This window comes from Danio rerio, chromosome 14 (genome assembly GCF_049306965.1).
Source record: "Danio rerio strain Tuebingen ecotype United States chromosome 14, GRCz12tu, whole genome shotgun sequence".
NCBI classification, from domain to species: domain Eukaryota; kingdom Metazoa; phylum Chordata; class Actinopteri; order Cypriniformes; family Danionidae; genus Danio; species Danio rerio.
The window spans coordinates 30371254-30397500 of NC_133189.1; the positions used below are offsets into that span (position 1 = coordinate 30371254).

The following is a 26247-nucleotide window of genomic DNA, read 5'->3' on the forward strand; positions in this document are numbered from 1 at the left end:
GTCAAACTGTTTAGTGAGCTTTACGATGCGGTTTCCTTTACTCTGCCACATTTTACCCCTTTACTTTGTTAATTACATTAATAAATTATATATTTAAAGTAATATGTAAAATGATAGTAATAATCTGTGTAATTGCAGTAATAATTGTATATGGCATATTATAAATGCAATAATAAAATGGCATAAATAACCTGTACAATTACAATTAAAATCTGTAAAATGACAATAATAACTTGTTATTATAGAACAAGAAATTACAGGGGTTTTTTTTTAACAGATTATCTTCATTTTTTATTCTGACAGTGTTTTGTACGTTATTCATTTATTTATTTTTTTACAGTGTAGTGACATAATTATTGATATCAATAACGCACATTTTTACTGTTGGAGATGTAATTCCTGATAAATAAATAAAAAAACAATAGCCACTTTTAGTTGTAAAAAAAATAACATAAAGTCTATTCCTGACGTCAAGAGTAAGCTAGATTCAAATCTGAATTGATGACGTTCAAAATTTAGATTCCAATAAAACTCAACAGAGCTTGTCATGCACTACATCCAGAGTGACATTACTACTCTTCAGACAAGCACTTAAAGCCTGGATAAAATAAGAATATTTAAACAAAATATTGCAAGTCATAATATCCTATTTGTCATAAGTGAGATTCAAGCGCAAGCTTTAAAGCAATGGTCTCAAACTCAATTCCTGGAGGGCCTCTGCATAGTTTAGCTCCAACCACTTCCAACTCACACCTGCTTAATAGTTTCTAAGTAGTCTTGTACACCTTGAATAGTTTGATCAACTGTGTTTGATTAGGGTCGGAGATAAACTGTGCGGAGCTGTGGAACTCCAGGAATCGATTTTGAGACCTATGTTTTAAAGGGTTGGTTCACACAAAAATAAAAAGGGTGTTATTAAATTTGCACCCTCATGTTGTTTTAACCCCCCTGAAATATTCATTCATTTTTGTAACACAAATGAAAATATTTTAAATGAAATCTAAGACCTCAGTCTTTCTCCACAAACAGCAAGAGGCTTTCAAAGACCAGAAAAGGAAACAAAACATTATCAAATCAAATGTGGTATTGAAGCTTCTTGGCTCTTCTCTTTATTTCTGGCTCAGAGAGCTCTTGTACTATAACTGAAATATCTTCGTTTTTGTTCCAAAGATGAACAAAAGTCTTGGGGGCTTGGAACAACATACTGTAAGAGTGAGTAAATAGTACCATTTTTCAAATTATTCATAAAGTGTGCTTATACTTTAGGTAGTTTAAAGATGCTGGTGTGGTTGTTTTTTATTATTATTTTTGCTTTACTTGCAGTTTTTATTATATTGTAATGTCGATTTTTTAAAAGGTTCCAATGGCCTGCATTCTTGTACTAATCAATGAATTTCAGCCATGCTTACTTAGAGCCATATCTCATAGCTACGAGTGTTAACTTTTAGCCCGTGAAATTTCACTTATGTGAGAATGAGCAGAAGTCGCTTGGGTAACCGCCAACAATAGTGTCAGACCAGTACATCTAAATATAAGTACAGTCAATAAAACTTATGTCTTTGTCTATAGCCATCTGTGAGTGCTTGGCAACTACTGGTCTGCCATGCATAAAAGCTTTTATTAGTTGTTGTTGTTGTTTTTTTCTTTTTCTTATCCACTTATTTAAAGTTGTCCTAAATCACTCGAGACATCTAATAATTTACCCGATGACTAAATTCTTCAGCAGCAACTACTGTAGATCTATTGTATATGCTAGCATAAGGTTTACTGAACTTGTGTCTGCTCTATAGCATTTTTATATCACTAATATTTTTATATTTAAAAAGAAGTATTTTTAGTTTGTTTTGCTTGCAGTCAATAAAAATCACTTTTAAATGTAACAATAAATGTTAAAAGTTATGAATTATTGGTTAAAATCTAAGTCTTACTTTTTAGTACTAACAAGAGAATGTATGTTATGTTATTTTATATGTATATATAAGTCCAACTCTATCCCTTTACAGATATATAAAGAAACAACATCTGATTTTAGTAAAAGTGGTACCATTCCTTGTTTAATTCAATCACTTTAACAAAAAAAATGATCCAGAAATTGTTTCTGGAAAGGAAACCTTTGCATCTATTTTAATCCTCATTCATATGTGCTTGTCTCATCCACATTTCACATCATCCATCATGCCTTCTGTGCACATCTTACATGATTTGCAGAAAACTTTGTAAGAGTATAAAAATGTTTGTGGGACTGTTTTCCATATTTTTAGATGACTTTTAATCTTGACCAGTGTAAGAAGGATTGGACATAAGGTGTAGGTTTAATGGCTCGTAATAAGCTGTCAGTAATGGTACATTTTCTCTTGATTTATTCCACTGCCTCATCATCTGTCAGTCTGCCAGGTCCATAAATATTTTATCCTTTATCTTGTCATTCTCGAGTGGTTTATTGAAAAGTATATGACAGAATACTAGCATCAAGGCATTTAGTAGTACACATGCAGTACACACTTACTACTACTCTACTTACTACTACTTCTGCTGTAATGCAACATGTCATGAAAGAATCATGAAAGAATGATCATCTATCAGTTTCCAAACAAACTAATTTATTAACAACGAGAAATCTGTATGATTTTCCTCTTTGACAACCTTGTTTTTTTTTCAACTCTTGTATTTGCACGTGAGCTTTGGGTGTAGGATGTTCACTGTATTTTTCTCCAACAGTCGATGGCTTCTCATCTCCCCTCTTTTCCAAAAACACTATAAAAGCACTAATCTGAGTACACAAAGCACTGCTGCCCTCCATCTGTTGACCCAGAAACGACTGGGGGTCACATTAATAACCAGACTTTTTTGTTTGCAAAGTATGATGATGAATGCAAAGCAGTGTGTGATGCGCTTTAACAATCCAGATGTGGGCGAATGCACCCGCAAGACTGTTTATCATGCTATGCGAGAGTGTCGCGGGGAGATTCACTTGTAGAGCTTAAAATTACAACTCGTGCTGCTTCCTAACAGTATGTGCGAGATGAATGGTGTTTATTTTTAATGGATCTTGACTGGCATCTGAATAATGCTCAGTGGCAGCGCTGATTATAGAGGTTTGGGCCAGAGCCGAGTGCAATAGAAACAACAAAAAAACAACAAATGTTTGTATGAGGTGACCCTTTTATGTTGATGAGCATGGCCAAATCATACAGAGTCTCTTGCTCAGTTTTGTGTGCCAACAGCTGCACAGCTGCTGATAATGTTTTCAGGACTTCTGATCATGAATACGTTTAAAAAAAAAAATAGTGGTGGGCAAAAATTAATTGCGATTAACCTCATCCAAAGTAGATAGATACATTAAACAAGGTACTGGATATGTTCCTCAGAGATTTTGATCTATATTGACATGATAGCATCACAAAGTTGCTGCAGATTTGTCGGCTGCACATCCATGATGGAAATCTCCCAATCCACCACCTCGCAAAAATGCTCTATTTGATTGAGATCTTGTGACTGTGGAGGCCATTTGAGTGCAGTGAACATAGTGCAATATCCTGCTGGAAGTAGCCATCAGAAGATGGGTACACTGTGGGCATAAAGAGATGGACATGGTCAGCAACAATACTCAGGTAGACTGAGGCATTAACACGTTGCTTAATTGGTGCTAATGAGCACCAAGAAAATATCCCCCACATCATTACACCACCAGCAGCAGCTATAAGACAGGATGGATCCATGTTTTCATGTTGTTGATGCCAAATTCCAATCCCATCATCTGAATGTATCAGCAGAAATCAAGACTCATCAGTCCAGACAATGTTTTTTCCAATCTTCTATTGTTCAATTTTGGTTAGCTTGTGAAAATTGTAGTCTTAGTTTCCTGTTCTTAGCTGACAGGAGTGGCATCCGGTGTGGTCATCTGCTGCTGTAGCCCATCTGCCTCAAGGTTTAACATGTTGTGTGTTCAGAGATGCTCTTCTGCATACCTCAGTTTTAACGAATGATTCTTTGAGTTACTGTTGCCTTTCTATCATTCACCTCTGACTTCTGGCATATATAAGGCATATGCACCCACAGAACTGCGGCTCACTGGATATTTTCTCTTTTTTAGACCATTCTTTGTAAACCCTTGATGATTGTGCTTGAAAATAACAGTATCAGCAGTTTCTGAAATACTCAGACCAGCCCATCTGGCAACAACAACCATGCCACTTTCAAAGTCACTTAAATCACCTTTCTTACACATTCTAATGCTCGGTTTGAACTGCAGCAGATCGTCTTGACCATAAAAGTCAATTAATCACTTCAAATGTGACATGTTTTTGCTTCTTTTAAAGTGAAGTCAACTAATCTATTTTTTACAGTGTATATTACAATAGAAAACAGTTATGTAAATTGACATTTTTGTTTGTTATTTTACAATATTTCTGTTATTACTGTATTTTATAATCAATGCAGCCTTGGTGAGCATAAGTGAGATCTACTGAATGGTAGTTCATTAAAATTGTATTCTTATTATGTATAAACATTTGTTTTTCCCTCAGAACACTTCAACACTGCATTGTATAAATAATTGGCATTTATTTTCCTCTAGTAAAAGTGCACTATACAGCCATTACAGATGTCTTGGAATGAATTTAGAAAACGATATGAGAGACTTGTTTGCTTTCAGACGAAAAATAAAAACAATTAGAACAATGGAGGAAGGTTGTGAATCAGGGCTCTGACTCAGCCCGCCAGGGGCTTTACCACAATTACTCTAACTCAGCAATTTGCCAAGATTTATGCACAACAGAAAAAGGAGCACTCCCATGTACACATCTCATGTCTAAAGGCGAAGGATTCTCAAGTAACCTCACAGCTGATGACCTCTGGCTGTTTCGGAAATATGTGTCAACTAATACACAGCAATCACTGAGAGCCATAACTCATCATGAACATGAACACAGGAAATGTTTCATGTAAGATGTTACTGTTTAGACACAAATTGCAATGTCAAACTGTGTTTAACTGAATTGCACTCTTAAAAATAGTAAAGAAATTGTTCACCCAATGAAAAACTGCCATGGGCCATCTATTCGCATGTGCTGTAGCAAAACTGACGCAATTATGTTATCATCTATGCATTTTTATGTGCATTTAGGGATATCACATAAAAATCCCTGAATGGAAATGCCAGGATACCCATAAAACCTTGAAATTTGCATAAAAAATGTAAGCACCGGCTACTAATAGCAGCTGCAGAAAAAAAACGTACATTGCCTGACTTGAAGATGATGTCATATACCAGATTTGTTGGGCTTAATTCCACTTGTAGGGGTGAATAGAACCAGAAGGGTTGCACTGGTGCCGTGACCCAGAAAGGAGTAAGGTGAAAACCCACATTATACTTAATTAATGGAATAGCAACAAAAAAAGCATAGTTAAATATGCAGCTTTTTAAAATTATGCAACATATAGTAGAGTATGACAGAAATCTGCACTCCTAAAATCTTGATCCTTGCACATTATCTGCACTATTTTGCTTACTTAAATGAGTAGTATTGTGAAACATTTTAAAATGTTACTGTTTTCTATTTTAATATACTAATTAAATAAGTAATTTATTTCTTCAGTCATTCTTTCAGTCTTCTGGTTTACATGATGGTTCAGAAATCATTTAATTTGCTTTAGTGCTGTTATAACTTGGTGTGGCGACAAGAGTTGGATCCAAATTCAGCATTTATAAGAATCATCAGGCAGGCAAGGTTCATAAGAGATGGTGTACGTGAAGATAATCCACAAGAGTAATTGGTAAACAGGCAAAAGGTCATGTCATGCAGCAAAACAAACAAAAACAAGGGTCAAAACTCAGCTAGACAATCCAGGAAAAACTACAGGGAAACAACACTCAGCATGAATGTGTGTGCGAGTGGTGTGGATATAGTCCAATTATTCAGTCCTGATTCGCTCTAGCTGTATGTGTGTGTAATCAAACTGAAAACTTGAACTGAAACAGGTGAGTGACTAAAATGCAGGATGAGATTTGAAGTTTGGATTTGAAGTTTTGGATTCATTGTGAAAATATACCCCTGTATAAATTATTAGAAAGTGCAAATTATGTAGCCAGAGCTATGTATGGATGCATTTCATCTTTGAAATGAATGATACAGGGCGGTATGACGTATGATGTTTCTTTGCTAATGTGGTATTAGCTGACCACTTAACTCCATGTGGACGACTTTTCTGGTGTTACCAGTTTTCCCAGTAGCTTGCCATGCACACTGGCTGACTTGAGACACAGAGAGGAGTTGACTATAACGATAGGGTTTGAGTCCGGCAAAGACGGTTCCAGAAAGCAGTTAAGACAAAAAAATAAGATAAACAAGTAAATAACAGGGTGAGACGTTGGTAGGATCTGAAAACATGAAAAAAAATCTGGCGATGCTTTTCTTTTTCTGGATTGCTTTTGAAAACACTGTCGATTTTTGTTTAGGAAAGGGGGTGATCGAATCAATCCGTGCTTTTGAAAACACTAATGGTTGGGTTTGGTAAAGGGGTGGGTGGGTGTTTCGGTGGGTCGGTCAGTCAGTCAGTCCCTCAGTGAGTCGACAGCAGCCTTTGGTGGATTTATGGGAGAACAGCAGGAATAAATTTGAGATCTGAAAAGAGTACACAGCGCCCTCTGGTGGATTTGCAAGAACAAAACTGCAAAAAGAAAACGTACCGCCTGGGATGTACTTTGCCATCTCTAGAAATGTATATACAGTAGGGCTACATATCAATAATGAGCCTGAGTTAGAGTGTTCTCCAGCAGCCTGCAAGGGCAACGCTGGTGATTATTGGTGATCATAACACTATTATGGTGATCATAACAGTTGTCTTCTTCTCCTTCTTCTTCTTCTTCTTTTTATTATTATTATTATTATTACCACCGTTTTTATTTTAATATCTGGGTCAGATGTTTTTACAAAACAGTTCCATTAGTTGGTGTGTTAATGTAAAGTAAGTTCAACATATACTAACACATTATTACCATCTAAATTTGTACTTATTAACATTAGTAAATACCCTGTTAGTTAACAAATACTAACAATGAACGACTTTATTTTCATTAACTAACATTAAAAAAGACAAGTACAAACATTCAGTCCATTCACATGATCTGAAGCATAACATAATTAGAAAGATCATACGTTTTTATAGGTTAATCTGTATGTTTGATAGGTTACTATAACTTTTGATTATTCACACGGAATAAAGGAAAATCATTTCTTTCAAAATTAAATAAAAATCTGACCCCCAAATGTACAGTATGAATTTTGAAACAATAATCAAACATATACATAATTAACTCAAATGCAACACATTCTAAATATTAAACATAATTTTATTTAATAGAACTTATTTCATAGTATTTTCTACAGGGAAATGACAAAGACGACAAAGATTCTCTCACAGAGGAATCATTAATTGAAATTTCATAATACAAAAAAAGATTCAAATTAAAATTGACATTCGTACTAACCACACCCACTGAACAAACAACCTGCAGATCAAAACCAATACTTGCAAGAGCTGCCATTTATATGTACATCAACACTGTATCACGGCATTCGAAACACTACAGACTAAACACTACAACAAAGTAGCAGTCTATGAAGGACGGGCGTTTCAGTTTTCATCGAGCACATGCGATATAATCTGATGACACATGCATCAATCTGCTAAACAAATCTCCAAATCCACTCGCATTCAGCTCAACTTTGCATCAAATAAGATTGTAGAAATCCCTATTCATAAATTCTCAAATAAAAAAATAAAAATAATAATAAAATAAAAAAGTGAAACCTCACTGTTATGAATACAGATCAAAGACAGAAGCGCTCTAAGAATATAAAATGCAGCTGTTGTTTATGATGCACACACACACACACACACATATAATATTCTTCAATCAGTCCAATTTCTTTCATACTTGGGCAGCATTTTTGATCTATTTCGTGATTAGTAAGCATTATGACAGTTTGTCAAGAAGCATAATTGATCCGTAAAAACTGCACAGGGATTTCTTATGGCTTGATTTTGATCGCCTTTGATCACTGAAAACATCTAAAACTGCATAACGTCTGCAGTAAAAGCTAAAGCCAGCGCAAGTTCACATTTAAAATGACACATTTAAAATTCACCAAGCACAGCGATTTGTTCACATCTTAACAGAACAGCACAAAAGTATGCAAATGTACCCAACAACCAACGACACGTCAAACTGGCGGCTGACCTGTGTGTGATATTTCATAAACCTATGTTTTAGATTTCACATTGTGTGCTTGAATTTAATCCAGCAGGGAACCAGCCTCTGCTTCAGTCGACTGTACAGATCAATGTACGCTCTCTATACTGCTGTTTGGTTGGAGTGAAATGTGTTTCTAGATATCCTGCATCGCTAAATATGATACACCATATGGCACTTTTGAAAACCATTCAAATTTCATAGCACATTAGTTTCAGTGATCATATGTATGCTGGAAGAACGACACCTCAGCTATGTTTACAGAAATTACCATCCATCCCACAGCTGGCAATATTAACATGCAACAATACAATCAGTCATTTAGCAGTTGTCCTAATAATGATATATAGTTTTAAGGGTAACACAAAACAAATAAAGTTGTGACTGCTTTGTTTAACATTATGTTTCTCACAGAATTTAATAATAGTAGTAAATGTTAACTAAAGTAATTATTGAGTTAGTTCACTCCAAAAAAAAGATGTTGTCATCATTTAATCACCATGATGTTGCTTCAAACCTGTTAGCCTTTTATCATCTTCATGAACACCAATTAGGGTATTTTTAGTCAAATTTAAAAGATTTTTTTCTCTTCAGACAAAACTCTAGCACTTCAAAATGTTTCTAAAGAGATCAAAAATTAAGTGTTTATACGTGAACAAAAGCCTCAATTAAACATGTACATCATAAACTGTATATAACAGTGTGAATATGATTTGGATTTATTTTTTGATCTCTTTATGAATGTCTAAATTAGAGTTTGGGGTAAAGAGGAAAAACAGAAATAGTGTGACCATGATTGCTGGCTACCACTGAACAGGTTATTTTTTGCATGACAGAAATTTTAATACAGGTATGTGACCATGGACCTCAAAACCAACCACAGGTGTCATGTTTTCACAATAAATAAACTCTTTATTGAATTATACTTTGTTAGGATAGAACAATATTTTGGCTGAGCTACAATTTAAAAAATCTGGAATCTGAGGTTGACAAAAAACAAAGTACTGAGAGTTGCCTTTAAAGTTGTCTAAATGAAGTGTTTAGTAATGCACATTGCAAAACAAAGATGTAGTTTTTATATATTTACAGGTGAAAATGTACAAAATATCTTCATGGAAGATGATCTTTAGTTAATGATCTAGTTTAAATTTACACCATATTTGTGGTTACAGCAAACTATATACACAACATCAGACTGATTTTGTGGTCTAGAGTCACATACAGTTGAAGACAAGATTTTTCGCCCCTGAATTATTTTTCCCCCAATTTCTGTTTAACGGAGAGAAGATTTTTTTTTCAACACATTTCTAATCATAATAGTTTTAATAACTCATTTCTAATAACTGATTTATTTTATCTTTGCCATGATGACAGTACATAATATTTGAATAGATGTTTTTCAAGACACTTCTATACAGCTTAAAGTGACATTTAAAGGCTTAACTTGGTTAATTAGAATAATTAATTAGGGTAATCAGGAAACGGGAGGAGTAGGGGTGGAAGGGGGGATTCTTCAAGACAAAGATGACTGTAATTAAAAAAAAACTCTGGGTATTTATAGTGAGATAGTATTCATCTGATTGGTGCAATATGTGAAGCTAACTCAGGACCAACCATGATCAATCATAAGCATGTGATCCTCTCAAAAAAAGAAATAAACCACATTCAAAATACAGAACAGCCACTGAGGGGGGGTTGGGGGGGATTGCATCTGGTTACCTTAAATAGAATTATCTGTTTTTATAGATAAAAAAGTGTTCCAGATAAATGAACAAAGGCATTAATGATTTAAAACATGCTGCAAGTGACTAAATGACAACAAAATCTTATTTTTTTTCGTGATAAACAAACCCTTTACTCATCCTTATGTAAGATTTTCCTTATTCAGTTGTTTTTTCTTGTCAAAAATGTTACCTCGCAACACCAAACAAGGGCGCATGATCTCTACACAGCAACAACATCATTTACTACCACACTGTAGACTGTTTTACCGCCATGCATTAATTCTACAGGCGCATAAAAGGAAGAAACAGCAAGGAAACTTGCATTCCACACAGCCATATATACTTTTTCCCTGAAAGTGACTAATAATACTGATAGTGCTTCTGCGGCTTTCAGCCATTGAGCTTCATATACTATAAGTACGATGACCTTCCCCTCCGTAACCCCTCTCATATGGGACCTTTGATCCTCTTTCGTCTGGCTAAAACATGACCTCCTCGCAGCTGCCGTAGTCGCTCTCCACCCTATCTGAGCCAGCATAACTGCGAGACGTCCTTCTAGTGGATCCAGGCCGTGTGCTGTCCGCATAGGAAGGCTGTGCTACGCTCAGACGCACACTGAGTCTCTTATAGCCGCTGGAGACGTTGTCCAGGCTTCGAGCGTGCTGGGTAGGGTAGTAGCTTATGGCAGTGTACTCATTAGGGCACTGAGAGCGAGGCAGCGGCAGTCCGTCAGGCCCTAAGAAGTCATCGAGATTTTGATTGCTGTAACATGGGGGTAATGGAGCTCGGCGGTCGGCGCGGTCCAACGGGAAAGGAAAACCTCCGAAGCGAGAGTTTCTGCGCGACTCGGTGGAAGTATTGGAGTAGGTGCTTTCCACAATGTCAAATTGAGGGAACTCCTGAACGGCGGGTCGACCATAGTAGTCAGGGTCAGCTGGATACACTGTGAATGAGAAAAGTTGAAAAATGATTAGTTCTTTTTAAGTAAGGGCTCATTAGTGCGGTGATGGTAAATAAGGCTTGTCGGACAACATTTGTTCTGGACATATTTTACAGTTTGTGCTGTTTCAATGTTTTATGCTGTTCAAAAGGTTTGGAGTCAGTAGTATTCATTCATTTTCCTCCAGCTTGGTCTCTATTTCGGAGGTCGCCACAGCAAAATAAACCGCCAACTATTCCAGCATATGTTTTGTAAAGTTTTTTTTTTTTTAGAAAGGCTCACTAAGGCTACTTATATTTAATCAAAATACAGAGTAAAAGCTGTAATATTTTTAAATACTATTAATATTTATTTTGTATTATTATTAATATTAATTTCATGTCTGCATATCTAAAAAAAAGTCTGTAAAAATACATAACATTGTGCTATTATTCATTAATTCATTTTCTTTACGGCTTAGTCCCTTTATTAATCAGTGGTGGCCACAGCGGAATGAACCGCCAATTTATCAAGCATATGTTTTACACAGCGGATCCCCTTCCAGCTGCAACCCATCACTGGGAAACAAAACTGGGACAATTTAGCTTACCCAATTCACCTATACCACATGTTTTTGGACTTGTGTGGAAAATCGGAGCACCCAGAGTGAACCCCATGTGAACACAAGGAAAACATGCAAACTCCACACTGAAATGCCAACTGAGCCAGCCGAGGCTTGAACCAGTGACCTTTTTTGCTGTGAGGCGATTGTCCGTCCCACTGCGCCACCGTGCTGCATTGTGCTATTAAAATAGTAATGATATCCATAATAAAATGGTACACTTTAAAAAAGGCTGGGTTCTCTCTTCAACCCAAATTTAGTTCAAGAGTTCGCCAAATACATCCAGTGTTATGTGAAACTAATACATTATCACCCTCAGTTTCTCACTATAAGTGAGTGGGACGTGACAGTTTAATGCAGTGTTTTTTAAAGTTCGTACAGTTAACAATGATCCACTAACACACTTTCCATCAACACAGTGTTGGAAGTGCCAGAAACAGCTTATATGGGGTTATCAATGTCAACACTTCTTGATTTTAGTCAAATCATTGATGGTTCATTTTTGAAATGCTTTATATTTTAGTCTTATCTGACATTTGACTGTCACAATTATAAATATGATATTTACAGTTTTAGTCGAAGCTTTTAAGGAGTGGAACAAATAAAAAATGTAAAAACTCAGTTCTTCAGCAAAGAGATTTAATTAAACATGAACCACACATGCTTTTCCACTGGCCTTTACAGGCACAAGCACAATCTGTCATGTTTTACACTTCTCCCATCTTTTCTGATGTGACTAAATTCCAAATTAACTCTTTCTCTACCAGCATTTTAAAATGTAAAAGTTGGCAGCCACCACCAGCAGTTTTGATGATTTTGATGATTTTTCAACTAAATTTGACAGGCCTTAGAATATTTTATGCTATGTATATGTGAGCATATTACATGTCAAAATAAAGCCTCTATCTTTAAACAAAAAAAGCATTTTATAATATCATATTTTACCATTTAAATAGTCTAATAAAAAATACTGCATTTTTACAAAAAAAAAAGTGAAAAAAAAGAAATCTAATTAGTGCATTTCGAAGAGAATATACATGAAGGTTTATCAGTTTGTCACTGACACAAGTAACAGCCTGTAAGTCTGTAAAGGGATCTATCCTCACTTACTTTTCCATCCAGATGACATTCAATATGGTTAAAACATAACTGATCAGAGTCTTTTAATGCCTTCCTGTATATGCGATCTGATCTACACTTTTTATATACAATCTTATCAACAGTACACTGATCATATTTGTATTTCAAAGCAGATGAAGTCCCATAACTCATACAGGACATGCGCTAGAGCTTCCTTGACTGTAAAACACCTAAAACACCTACAAATGTCCATAAAACCTAATCAAAGTCTAAAAAAGAGTTAAGTGATAAGCTTGAAGAACAAGAATAAAAAAAATAACAAAGAAAAGCATTCTCACCTTCGTAATCGTGCTCCCAGTTGTTTTTCATAATGGAGTCATTGTCAGAGCTGGTGGAGGGTGGAGGAGGAAGATTTGGGGCCACGCTGCAGATAACAGGACCCTGAGGCCTCTGAGGGCGAGGGCCCACCTGAGGGCCGAGCTCGCGCTGTTCCCGAAGTTTGAGTGAACGGAAAGGACTGCTTTCCAGATCACCAACAGAGCCGATTAGCATGCCGTCCATTGGAGAGCTGATCTCTGCTTCTTTCGTCATGGTCTTGGGTAAAGTTGGGAAGTAACCATTGGAGTCCTGCACACAGCCAGATTTGTGCTTCTTTTTGCTGACATAGTGTTTTCGGAAACACACAAAGGCTATGACGAGGAGGACAAGTCCAACAACACCAGCGCAGATTTCAGCAATTTCCACATAAGGAATATAGGTGGAGCGGTAGGTGGTGCGCTCACAGTGGACTGAGTTGGCTACCATTGAACAGGTGAAACCATCCTGACATGAATTTGGAGCACATGAAGTCGGACACCTGAAAAGACAAGGAACAACTGACTGAATTAGACACAAAGATTTAGTCTAATCTCAAACACAGATAAAACGGGTGAATTAGCATTCAGTTTAAATGGAGCATGCCATCATGTATGGCAATCGGTTATTATAATTGGTGAAAACATTTTTTCACATTCCAGTTGTCCAGTTGTCCATTTATTAGAGCATGCAAATGTTTAACGAACTTTCATCTGAGTCTTTTCATCAAACTACATTGTTTTCTTTAATAAAAATGAATGGAAGTGAATAAGACCGGAAGTCTTGTGCCAAAAAGATTCAAATGGCAGCGCCCGCTCATCTGCGGAGAATAAGGTCAATAGACATGATATTAAACCAGCAAATCATTAAAAGCTATCCTAAACAAAAATGTTTTTATCTGAGATTAAAATTGGAAATAGACAAAAAAAATAATAATAAAAATGTATTCATGTCTTATTTAAAGAACACATTTCTTATAGGTCTGGGACAACATGAGGATGAGTAATTAGCTATATTTCCATCCACCTATTTCATGCATAAAAATGCTTAAAGGGCACCTATTTTACCCCTTTTACAAGACGCAAGATAAGCCATTGGTGTCTCCAGAATGTGTCTGTAAAGTTTTAGCTCAGAACACCCATGAGATTTATTATAGGCTCCAGAATCTGCCCATTTGGGTGAGTCCAGGGTAATTGTTTTGCAGCATGTAGCTTTAAATGCAAAGAAGCTGCTTCTTCTGGCCTACCGTTTTCACATGCTTGTCTGCTTTTCCTGCATTGCATCAGATAAACAGCAGTCAGTGATAAAGACAGACATGGATATAGCTGAAATACAGCTCATTAGTAAAAAATAGCAAATAAGTTTATTTCATGTATTTGTGGTGGAGTTTATTCAAGCCTTTCTGAAAGGATGAGTCCCACACAAATGCCGTTTGCAGTCCAAAATCCAGTTATATGTGTGTCTATTGAATTTCATCTTTATTTTCTAATGCCCATGTGATTTATTATATTCTTCTTCTTCTTCTTCTTCTTCGTCTTCTTCTTATTATTATTAATATATCTTATTATTTTATTAAAATAAAAGGCCCACAATGACCTCTCCTACTGCAGCAAATTCCATTTTTCTTTTTGAAATTTATTGCCATCAGGAAGTGATGATTTTGTTCTCTTTGACTCATTGGATGAAAATGTTGATTTATTCGCAAATGTTTTGCGAGATATTCCTGTTTTGAGCATAAGTTTAATTTGCATCATTGAATGGAAACATAGCAACTAATGCCAGATTATTCATTTTAAGCTGAACTAATTCTTTAAGTCAACGTTTCCAGTATGAATTATTGCATTTCTAACAATATTTTCTTATTAAAGTGTCCTACATACACATTGATGTCAGTAACAAGTATCATAATATGCTTTAATGCACACAAAGACACACACAGAAGGACGTCTGTTAACTGAAATTCTCACACCATGACTAATGCTCAAGCTGTGACGTTATATGCCACTAAGGACAATAAATGATGTTTTAAATTGTTAACTCAAAGGCACACAGAGGCGAGTCACACATACTACATATCACTAGTGTGGGCAGGGGTTCATAAAAGAGATGAAGAGACTGAATAAACAAGTATTAATTCTCATGCAAATTAACCAGACTTCCCAATGCCTTCACCAAGGACATAATACGCATGTGTGGTTTCAAGAGCCCCGCTGTGTGAGCCTCACCTGTTTCCAGCTATTTGTGTGGAGCAGTTGCAGATGTACCCTTGATTATTTGGCATACATAAACCATCGACACATGGCTTGGATGAGCAAGGATCGTCCGGCAGGTGGATAAACTGACAGTGAGGTCCATAGTACATTGACGGACAGCTGCAGTGAAACCCTGGGGAATAGATATAAAAAAAATGCATATTTTACCTCTGGCAGGGTAATGGTCAAGATAAAAATGAGTCTTCCATAGCTTCTCTGTGCTGAGATCAAAGTGTGGACAGACACTGGGGTATTGGGAGATCTCGTGAATGGAGACACTGGAGAGATTATTATCTTCCTATAGATTCATTTATGTTTCAGTGGACTGTTGCTTGGATACTCCTAAAACATCCTGCTTGTTGAACCTTAACAATTTGATAAATGGATAAATCATCAAAAAAAATAAATAAATAAAAACATTTTTTATGGCATGATGTTGAATATACAGTTTATAACAGCAAATTTTTAATTCAGTAGAATATCAAGAAGTTTTATAGTAATATATATTGATTCATAAAATGCAAGTCAATGGTTTCCACCATTTTTAGAATAAGCTTATTCTGCTCATCAAGGCTGCATTTATTTAATCAAAAACACAGTATCAATTGTAAACTATAAAATAACTGTTCAAAAGTTGTGTATACTTCAATTCAATAATTTATTCCAAGAATTTTAAAGATGATTTTTCAACTTCATAGCTCCAGTCTTCAGAGTCTCAAGATCCTTCAGAAATCATTCATTCATTCATTTTCTTGTCGGCTTAGTCCCTTTATTAATCCGGGGTCACCACAGCGGAATGAACCGCCAACTTATCCAGCAAGTTTTTACGCAGCGGATGCCCTTCCAGCCGCAACCCATCTATGGAAAACATCCACAAACTCATTCATACACACACTTATACACTACGGACAATTTTAGTCTACCCAATTCACCTGTACTACATGTCTTTGGACTGTGGGGGAAACCGGAACACCCGGAGGAAACCCACGCAAACGCAGGGAGAACATGCAAACTCCACACATAAACGCCAACTGAGCCAAGCCGAGGTTCGAACCAGCGACCAAGCGACATTCTTGCTGTGATGCGACAGCACTACTTACTGCGTCACTGCGTCACCCCCTTCAGAAATCACTTTAATATTCATAATTATTAATATCCCTATTATTTATATTATTTTAATTAATGTAATAGTAATAAAAGCAATAATGACTGGAGTAATAATTTCATTTGAAACTCAATACAATAACAAAGCAGTTTTTAAAATTATAATAAATATTTTTACATTTAATAATTATTATTTTTACATTTAATATTTTTTTACATTAATAAATGTTGTTTTGATAAAATGAATAATTTTCTTTAAATAAAAAACATGAAAAAAATGACATCAAAATCAGCTAAAAAATGTAATACAAGATGGAAATTTGTAATTGAAATTAATAGCTATTTGATTCCATTCAGTGTTGCATATTTAATTAAATTAAAAACTTTCAAATAATCCAACACTTCTATTCCATGTGTATAAGAAAACAAAATTGTCACTTCCTGAGAACTACAGTCACTGTAGTCATGGAAAAATGCTGTGGTTGTTTTGTTTTTACAACATATTAAGTACAAATGCCGTCATGTTATCTTGTGTTGGAGTGAATATCTGATATTTGCCTGAAATAAGATTTTTAAAATAATTTTTAGGGTCAATATTATTAGCCATAGGGCTGCACGTGGTTCAGTGGCTAGCACTGTCGCCTCACAGCAAGAAGGTTGCTGGTGCGAGTCCCAGCTGGGACAGTTGGTGTTTCTCTGTAGAGTTGGCATGTTCTCCCATGTATCCTCTGCGTGCTCCGTTTTCCCCCACAATCCAAAGACATGCAGTACAGGTGAATTTAAAAAGCTAAATTGGCCATAGTGTATGTGTGTGAATGGGTGTTTTCCAGTACTGGATTGTGGCTGGAAGGGCATCTGCTGCGTAAAACGTATAGTGATGAATTGGCAGTTCCTTCCACTGTGGTGTCCCGTGACAAAATGAAGGGACTACGACGAAGGAAAACAAATGAGTGAATTATTAGCCATTGTAAGAAATTATTATTTTCGATTGGTTAGATAAGAAACCACGGTGGTCAAATGTAAATTAACTTGTCTAGTTAACCTAATTTACCTAGTTATGTTTTTAAAGTCCTACTTTAAGCTGATATACTGTACTAGTTATGCTAGTATCTTACAAAACAAATAACAGAATATGGCTGAGACATAATTAATAAGTTATTACACTGTAAAAAACATGATCAATTAGTCATGACAACATATGTTTTTAGTTCATTGCAACTTATTAAACTGTTAATCATGTTCTAACTTAATTTTATAAGTTATGCGAGCTGTTTTAAGTCAATTTAACATGATATAAGTTTAATGGACTCATTAGGGTAATTTGATTCAGCTTAAAAATTTAAGGCAACCAGGATTTAGTAGAAACGTATTAAATTATCATGTTTAAAAAAATTTGTTAAAAAAATCTCTCTAACCAGAGCTTGAAAAATATTTAGGAAAATAATAAAAATTTTATAGGAGGGCTAAACATTTGTTATGGTGTACTTCTGACCTAAAATTTTGTTTTGTTGCATGGCACTATATTTTCATTATAGTTTAATCGCCTGTCAATTGAGTGCATACATTCTTTAAGGACATCTTGGGTTTTTATGTGCATCTTGGTGTTTCCATCAAGCATTGTTTATCATGTGCCCAAAATGTGAACAAAAATATATGAATGCATCAATAATATGTGTAAATATTACCCCTTAAGAGTAACAGTGCTTTCTCACCTCCAGTGGAATTCTCAGCACAAATGCCTCCATTTTCACAAGGATTACTGGCACAGATCTCCACATCAGAGCAGCACTGGTAGATCCCGAAGAGTTTGCCAGCCTGCGCTCCAGCTCCTGTCATCCCCTCCTGTCGTCTCAGCGCCTCTCCATTGAAGTGTACGCTCTCCAAACAGCCCGTGAAGCCCAGGCGCTCTGCATCTGTGTTGGGATTAGAGCTGGCCAGCACCAAGGCCCCGCCGGGGTGACTGAGTCTGCAGGGCTGTGGCAGGACCACTGAATTGGTGTGACTGGAATCAATGGTGAGTCTAAGGGTTGTGTCATTGACATCCAGAGAGACATGATGCCAGCGGCCATCAGCCACGGGGTAGTTGGCCACCTGCAGCCCGGCAGAGAGCATGTTGCCACATCTATATCTGAGCCACAGCTCCTTGTCCACCAGCTAGAGGAGCAATGACAAAAGAGTCAATGACAAATGAAGAAAATCGGGAAAATCTTTCAAATTTAACATCGGTAAGACTTTACAATAACAGTTCAAGAATAATGATGTATTACTATGTAAACTAAACATTACTTTATTATGGACAAATGATGAGTTAATGCATGCACTAATTAAGAACTAACTTCAACATGAGTCACATAAGCTCATGTGTGAATAACAGTTACCCTAATTAATTGTTAGTACATGATTGTTAATTAATGAATAAATTAACATTTAAGTTTAAGCAAAATGTAACCAACAAAAAGTCATGAGCTGTTGATGTATAATTTTGTCATGACTTTACTTGGAGGGGTATATCACCAAGAACTCATCCTTAACCACTTATGAACTCCTGTGTTGAAACTGTTGATGTTGACAAAACACTTTTCTGTTGTTCAGTGTAAACACACTAGATGTACGTATATACGGGGGTTCCTGAGTAATTAAGAACGTGTTAATGATGATGCGCCCCTCCAAGTAAAGTCACGATATAATTGTACATTAACAGCTCATGAGTTCATGATGGTTTATTTAAGCATAAACTAATGTGGTAATTAATGCATTAATTAACAAACAACCAAGTACTAACAAGTAATTAAGGTAGCCGTTATTCACACATGAACTCATGTCACTCATGTTGTAGTTAGGTTAGTTCATGATTTGCGTACTCTGTAATTCATCATTAGTGCATAATAATGTAATGTTTAGTTTATGTATTAGTAGAAAACGTATAACGTTTTAGGAAAAAGCATTTTCTTTGTTTTGTTATCAGAAATATATCAAGTGAGTTTTTCCTTAAAGCAAGCTAAATTATCTGCAAATGAGGTAAGTAAAATAACAGTTTTTTCAAACAGAAAACGTTATTTTACTTACCCCAATGGCAGATAATTTGGCTAGTCTTATTGAAAAACTCATTTTATTTTGACGACTTTTCTATTTCTCTGACAACCATATTTTTACTTGTCTATAAAATGTTTCTTGATTAGAAAAAAAAACAAGACAAAAACTCTAAGAAAAAATATTGTTTGCAGACATATAATGCATCACAATAAAAAGCAGCTTGACCAATTGTAGAGAATTTTTTGTATTTTAATGAATAAAATCTCATCAAAATTGCTTCCGGGCTTATTTATTTCTAATAAAGGACACCATTTTTTACCTTTTTTCCCCCTTTTTTCCTGTCTCCAGAATGTGTCTGTAAAGTTTTAGCTCAAAACACCCATCAAATTATTTATTATACCTTTAAGCAGTTTGTAATTTTCAGCTCTAAGCATCTTAGCTGTTTTTGTTGCCTGTGCCATTAATGCTAGTTCTCCCCACCCACTGTTCCCACGTGCCTGTCAGAGTGAGCGTTAATCTCCGCCTCGGCTGCATCAGATAAACAGCACAGTGACAGAAACGAAGGAAGCAGATGTCACGTAACATTTGTGAGAAATACTGCAGTAAGAACTTTCCCAATGATTATTTGATGTATTTGTTGTGGATTTGCTACGATGAATCACACACAATCTCATCACACACAGACAAAGACGCACAGAATTCATGTTTAACTTTGCACTGTTTTTGAACGGCAAATGTGACAGGATACACTTCAATATCCACTGCTGTATGGATATCCGTTATGTTAATGTACAAAATAAACCTGATGTAATGTTCGAAAACCAGGATTGAAACGTCTTCTTTTAGAATTGTACTGACATGCGGCTGTGGTGATAAAGTAAAGAAGGTAAAATCGCTGTAATTCAATACAAACATGCCCTATTTTAAAAATGTTTTAAACTTGTAAAACTCATTCTTGATCACATCTGATGATAATTGATGATCACAGAGAACTGAGCAGATCTTTTAATCCCACTTGCTTTGCGTACGTCCTGTCTTGTTGATATGGTTATATGCATGTTTATATGCGGCTGTCAATCAATTTGGAGGGCAGGGAAACCACACTCCTACATCATGTTGTGGTGGGCCTCAAAATGGGAGGGATTTGGATCCTATTTTAACATCTGGAAATCAAAAAAGACTTATTGTGTTTCTATCACCCCAATGTGACTGTGGACACCCCATACCTACACACAGTTCTGTCTTTTTTTCATCATAGGTGTCCTTTAAATAATGTGTCATCATTATATTTCTTATAAGTGTTTAAATTTAATAGACAACAAAATTTCAATTCTTAAACAACTTCAGATATATATTAAAATATATATATATATATATATATATATATATATATATATATATATATATATATATATATATATATATATATATATATATATATATATATATATATATATTAGGGTTGGGCATCTAAGCTATAATGCCGATCCGATACGCATCTCGATACAAAGAATACGATCCGATATATTAGCGATACATTTGTGACATATTGCGATGCAACACGATACGATTCACACCCATATCACGATACGATGCGATATTTCAGCACTAACTAATTAGATCAAGATGAGATGATGTGAAAGAGGATGCTGTGCCATTGAATGAGTTTGATTATTTATTAACCAAGCAAAACCAAGACTTTTTTTTTTACAAACTGGCTCTTCTCTCAGAGCCAGAGTGTCAGTTTACAGTAGAGGGCCTATTTAGATAATATAGCACATATTATTTAAGTATTTTCAAGATAAACAGAATGTATAAGTGCAATATATATTAAAAAAATATGTATATATTTGCACTCTTTCAACATAAATAAATTTAGCATTGCACAACAAGAATTGTGATTTAACTTTTCAACTATGAAAACAAGTTTTACAAAGATATTTTGCCACTGATTATTCAAAACTTAAGGTTGTGAACTAACGTTAGCAGTGTTATGCTGCTTTCAAACATCACTGTCACTGTAAACAACAGGCTAATAAAAATATAACAAACCAGCAATCTTCTTGCTGTGAGGTGGTCAAACTACCCACTGTGCCACCGTGACACCCAATTATTTTTATCATTATTATTATTAATATTATTATTATTATTATTATTATTAAATAAAAATTAACAGGAGGAGGTGTTTAAAACCTTCGTTCTCCGTGACACTAGGCTTAATATCTTTGCAGATGAACAATGCAATAGCATTCGTTATTGGCGTAGAGCGAGCAGAACTGTTGCGCATGGAAAAAAAAACTTGCAATGCTTTTCTCACCACTTTTGGAGCTGGTTGAAGCAGTTCGAAAGCCGGGGATGCAGAAACACTGGAAGATGCTTTCACAACAACACCGTGGCGCCGCTTCAAGTGAGATATCAGATTAGTCATACTGCCCGCGTATTTTACAGATGCGCGGCACATTTTGCAAATTGCATCTGTCCTGTCATGTCGTCCATCCTTACATCCATAATGTTGCTTGCCATACTTTAGATTTAAAACTCAGTGGGGAATAAAATGTTTGTTTTGCTTTTCGCGCTTTCTGAGGGCGCTCCACTAGCTTCATCCGCACACCTGATACACTGAGTTGTAGTGTGAGTGTGCACATCCGCAAATCCGTTGCTAAGGCTTACTTTATGTAGGTCGATTAAATTATGCGCCAAAACAGGTTGACAACACTTGTTAATAAATAAAAAATACATTCTATATTAAAAATATAAGCTGTATCTCGGAAAAATCGATGCATCTCGCAAAAACCGATGCATCTCGATTTGCTTCCAAAATTTCATTCATCCTCTGCTGCTCAACCGATGCACTCGCATCGTGCACGCGCATGACCGCGTATCGATACATATCGGTTAATCTTCCCATCCCTAATATAAAATATATATATATATATATATATATATATATATATATATATATATATATATATATATATATATATATATATATATATATATATATATATATATATATATATATATATATTGGCTAAAATTTAAACTACTAACACAGATTTGACTTTATATCTCAAAAAAAGCGACACTTCAGTCAACTCCAGGCCCTTCATTAGACCAAAGAAATAAAGTCTGTTAGTACAGTGAGTGTTTCATTTTCTTCTAAAGTTCAAACTTCAACATTCAGAAGAATAAAACATGTTGATCACAGAAGACATGAATTCAAGTCAACTTATGTATGACCTGCATTTTGAATGATGTTTGAACAGATCAAAGCAAAAAAAAAAAACCGTCATCAACCTTCCAGTCTGGTACATAAGAAAATGTTTTTACTTCAAAAAGCTACCCACTTCACACATATTAGCTTTAGCCTGATGTCTGCGGATTGAATGAAGCTACTAAACCCGAGCTGCTGAAGAGCCTGAGCCAGACTCTCGCGGAGGCAGGTTACATAGGTTGTGTTTTTCGCACAGTTGGAAGCGTGTGCTCTCTTCGGAAGATAAGAAGCCCTTTGAATGCTGAAGTTTGCTCGCAGGAGATTACACTTAGTTTCTGTTTCAATTGCAGCGGGAACTTTGTGATGCAGCCCAATCAGGAGCATTTGAATGCATGCTGAGCTTATGCCTCCTCAGCGATCCACCCACAAATAATGGATCACTCACATATGCATGTATTAGTTTCCTGTTCTGTGCATTAAAAAAACATCGCTTGTCTCTGCATGTGTGTGTGTGCGCGCACTTCACATTTGAAAGGATTACAGTGATGCTAAGAGTATGCATTATTAAGCATCATCCCCTCTTAATTGCTGCGGCAGGATCTTCAGAGAGTTTTGCGATGTGAAAGGCGAGCACAGCGCCGTTTGCTCTGATCTGATAGCAGTCAGCCCATGGGTTTTGCTCATTTGCTTTCATTGGACGGAGCTGCTGTTTGATTTCACTGTGCTGAGCTGAGTGTGCAGCACTGGTGGTGCTGGTGAGATGAGCACAAAAAAAAGAAGAACTTCTCTCTGGAGGACTCGTCGAGGGTGAATGTTCAATCTAAGGTTTGTTTCCTTGAGGGCAATGCTTGACTTTGATAGGTAAGAAGGTTACTAATCCACCAGGGTCAACATTAAAAAAAACATACAGTATAGCACACATATAGCACATGATCTTAAATAATCATAACTAAACATTTTATATTAGGCAAGCAATGATGTGACCTGGTTCTCAATGAGAAAATGTTTTTAAAGACTTTATTTTTTAAAGATTTGTGTCCTTCATGGTCACCAACGATCCAGCCTGTCTAGATCGCTGAAAAAATACAAATCTGCCATCAGAACTACATATCCAGTCATGCACCGCTCACACGCACATGTTCCTCTGTTGATTACACACACACGTGGCAGGCTGCTTATGAACTGATTAAATAGACTTTATAAACAGCTCACACACACACACTTCAGTGCTGAGTCTTGTAAAACTGTACTGTGAACATTATGATGTCTTTGCCGTGTTTGATCCTTGGTTTGTTTTTATTGTTTATTCCTGTCTGCTGCCTGCCTTTTGACCATCCGCCTGTTTATTGACCATGAATCTGGATTGCCCATATACATCTGTTTGTTCCTGTGTTGACCATTGCTTGCCTGACCATTCACAGCGTCCCATCAAATTACAGAGTGAAAATAAAATCTACAATGTTTCTCTTGCTTGTACACTTTGCCATTCTTTAAGTGAACAAATACTTTATACAAGATAATTCACTAAAAAAAAGTCTGACTATTTGCTTCAGTATTTAGAGTGGTGGTCCTTCTCTAGTGATGTCAGTTTGAAAGCTTTGAACATTCTTAACCAAGACCCTCTTACAATTAGTTTACGATGAGGGAATTGTGTCCAAAAAAAAATGCGCGCCCCTATTCAATATATAATTTCAGTTGGCAGTACATCAACATACTGAAATAATAAAAAAAAAAGAGCAACTTCTGGTTCATGTGGACTTTAATCATTCTGATCCTGACTGCTGGTCACTTGTGGTGTTACTATGGTCAAATAACAAATAATCTAAACTCAAATCTATATTAGATGTCATAAATGCATTTGCTTGGGAAACATTCATGTAATAAGTGAGACAAACAATGTAGCGGAGTTATGATTGTGCCTGACTTCAACTGTAGCTGAAGACACATTAAATGTTAATGACATAGTTGCAAAATGTATGACACAATTACAGAATATTGGCTTCCTGACAATTATGTTTATGACAGATTTATGACACATTATGTTTTAATGCCAATTAGTCTATTTAGTAAACTCTTGTTGAATAAAAGTATTAATGTCTTTACAAACCATTAGAAAACAACATATTCTTTATACAGTATGCAGTACAATCTCTTGTCATCTCAAATACTACATTTATTTGATAAAAAATAAAGTACAAATTTACTATTTTACCTAGTAGCTTTGTATTTGGAATCATTTTAAAATGGTGCATGTGTGTGTGAAATTTTCAGCTGTCATTATTTTATTCAGAGTCACATTATCCTTTAGAAATCCTTTTATATAAGAAACTCAAGATTTTATTTAATTAATGCTGAAATCAGTTAACATCATTATAGAAAGCATAATACTTTTTGAGACTGTCTGATGAATAGAATATAGAATAATATATATATATATACATTTTTTTCAGATTTTATTCATTCATTTATTATCCTTTGGCTTAGTCTCTGATTTATCAGAGGTTGTCACAAGGAATGAACCTTCAACTATTCCAGCATGTTTTAAGCAGTGAATGCCCTTCCAGCCACAACCCAGTACTGTGAATTTTTTTAGAAATTAATTGTAAGAAAGCAAGCAAAGAAAGTATTAATTAATAAATCTGCCATCCTGCTTTAAATTCATAACAGTGTAATTAAACACACAGCTTATGCTGCCTTAGAATTTGGCCAAAATTATAGATGTTAAAAGTATGATTTTGCTGCCAACTGTTTGCAAGTCTTGGCATCAGATACGTGTCTGTGAAGCTTTACAATGTTGTCTAGGTGGGTTTCGCAACAGACCTCCTGATGTGAGTCCAGTTCGAAGAAAAACCTAATTATTGCGATCAATGCCCCCATGCTTGGACTCCTCACAGCATTAAAGGGTATCAGTTCCACCGCATCTATCCTGCCACAGATCTTGTTTCTCTTAATAATGTTAGATCGCAGCTGTCAGTGTTCATAAATGCTACAGCTGCTTAACTGACAAGTCACCTTTTCTTCCCTTTCTCTTGTCAGAGGTGGCTTTACTCAAATAGGCTCAATTTCCATTTGAAAGTAATTACTTAAAAGGTACGAAAGCTGAAAAAAACTTCTGAGTTAAGACAGTTGATTCAAATTCTACAAGTTTCCAAGGCATGAGCTGTCGCTGGCCTTAAATTAAAGCCTGATAAGACGTGAACTGATAGGAGTTTGCTGAGGTGCACCAGAATGTTAATTCTCCAGAGAGACACATAAATTAAGGCATGTAGAGCTACAGAGCGTGTGAAGAATTATGCCCTAAAGATTTCTTGAATGACCATGTTTAACAATTCCTTTTGAAGCCCATCTGCAACAATGAAATGGTCCGGCTTGCCAAGTTTCAAAACCCAGAGGTAAAGCTTTGAAAAAGGAGGGTGCACTTTTGATGTTGCGAGCCACTTAAATTGAATATTCAATTATGGTGCATAAATGAAGCATCCTCCGGGAGCGATGTCATATGATTTTGAAGCAGAGGTCGGTCTTTCAATCATGCTTGCTGCATTCTTTTTTTCAGCTTTATTTTGTGTAACACATTAAAGACGTCCTGGAGCTCAAGCTTTGGCTGTATTAGGCTGTTTAAATAAACAAACACTCAAGGAGATCTCGCTGCACCTCGGAGTCAAAGGAGGAGAGCAGTCAGCCATGAATTCAT

At 35.8% G+C, this 26247-nt stretch overlaps 2 protein-coding genes across 2 annotated transcripts in view; one reads left to right on the plus strand and one right to left on the minus strand.

Annotated features, from left to right (window-relative positions):
* The window catches only part of slc36a1 (solute carrier family 36 member 1), a 146441-nt gene extending 126823 nt beyond the window's left edge, over positions 1-19618 (plus strand). The window contains exon 13 of the mRNA XM_073921867.1: positions 18028-19618. The gene's annotated coding sequence lies outside the window, so the exon portion shown is untranslated. The remainder of the gene's footprint in view (positions 1-18027) is intronic.
* fat2 (FAT atypical cadherin 2) overlaps positions 7331-26247 on the minus strand; it is a 73916-nt gene continuing 54999 nt past the window's right edge. Inside the window, exons 21-24 of the mRNA XM_001920023.8 lie at positions 18022-18463; positions 15179-15338; positions 12938-13455; positions 7331-10921 (exon numbers count right to left, since the gene is read on the minus strand). Of these exons, the coding sequence (XP_001920058.2) occupies positions 10458-10921; positions 12938-13455; positions 15179-15338; positions 18022-18463 (1584 nt within the window). The 3' untranslated portion in view covers positions 7331-10457. The remainder of the gene's footprint in view (positions 10922-12937; positions 13456-15178; positions 15339-18021; positions 18464-26247) is intronic.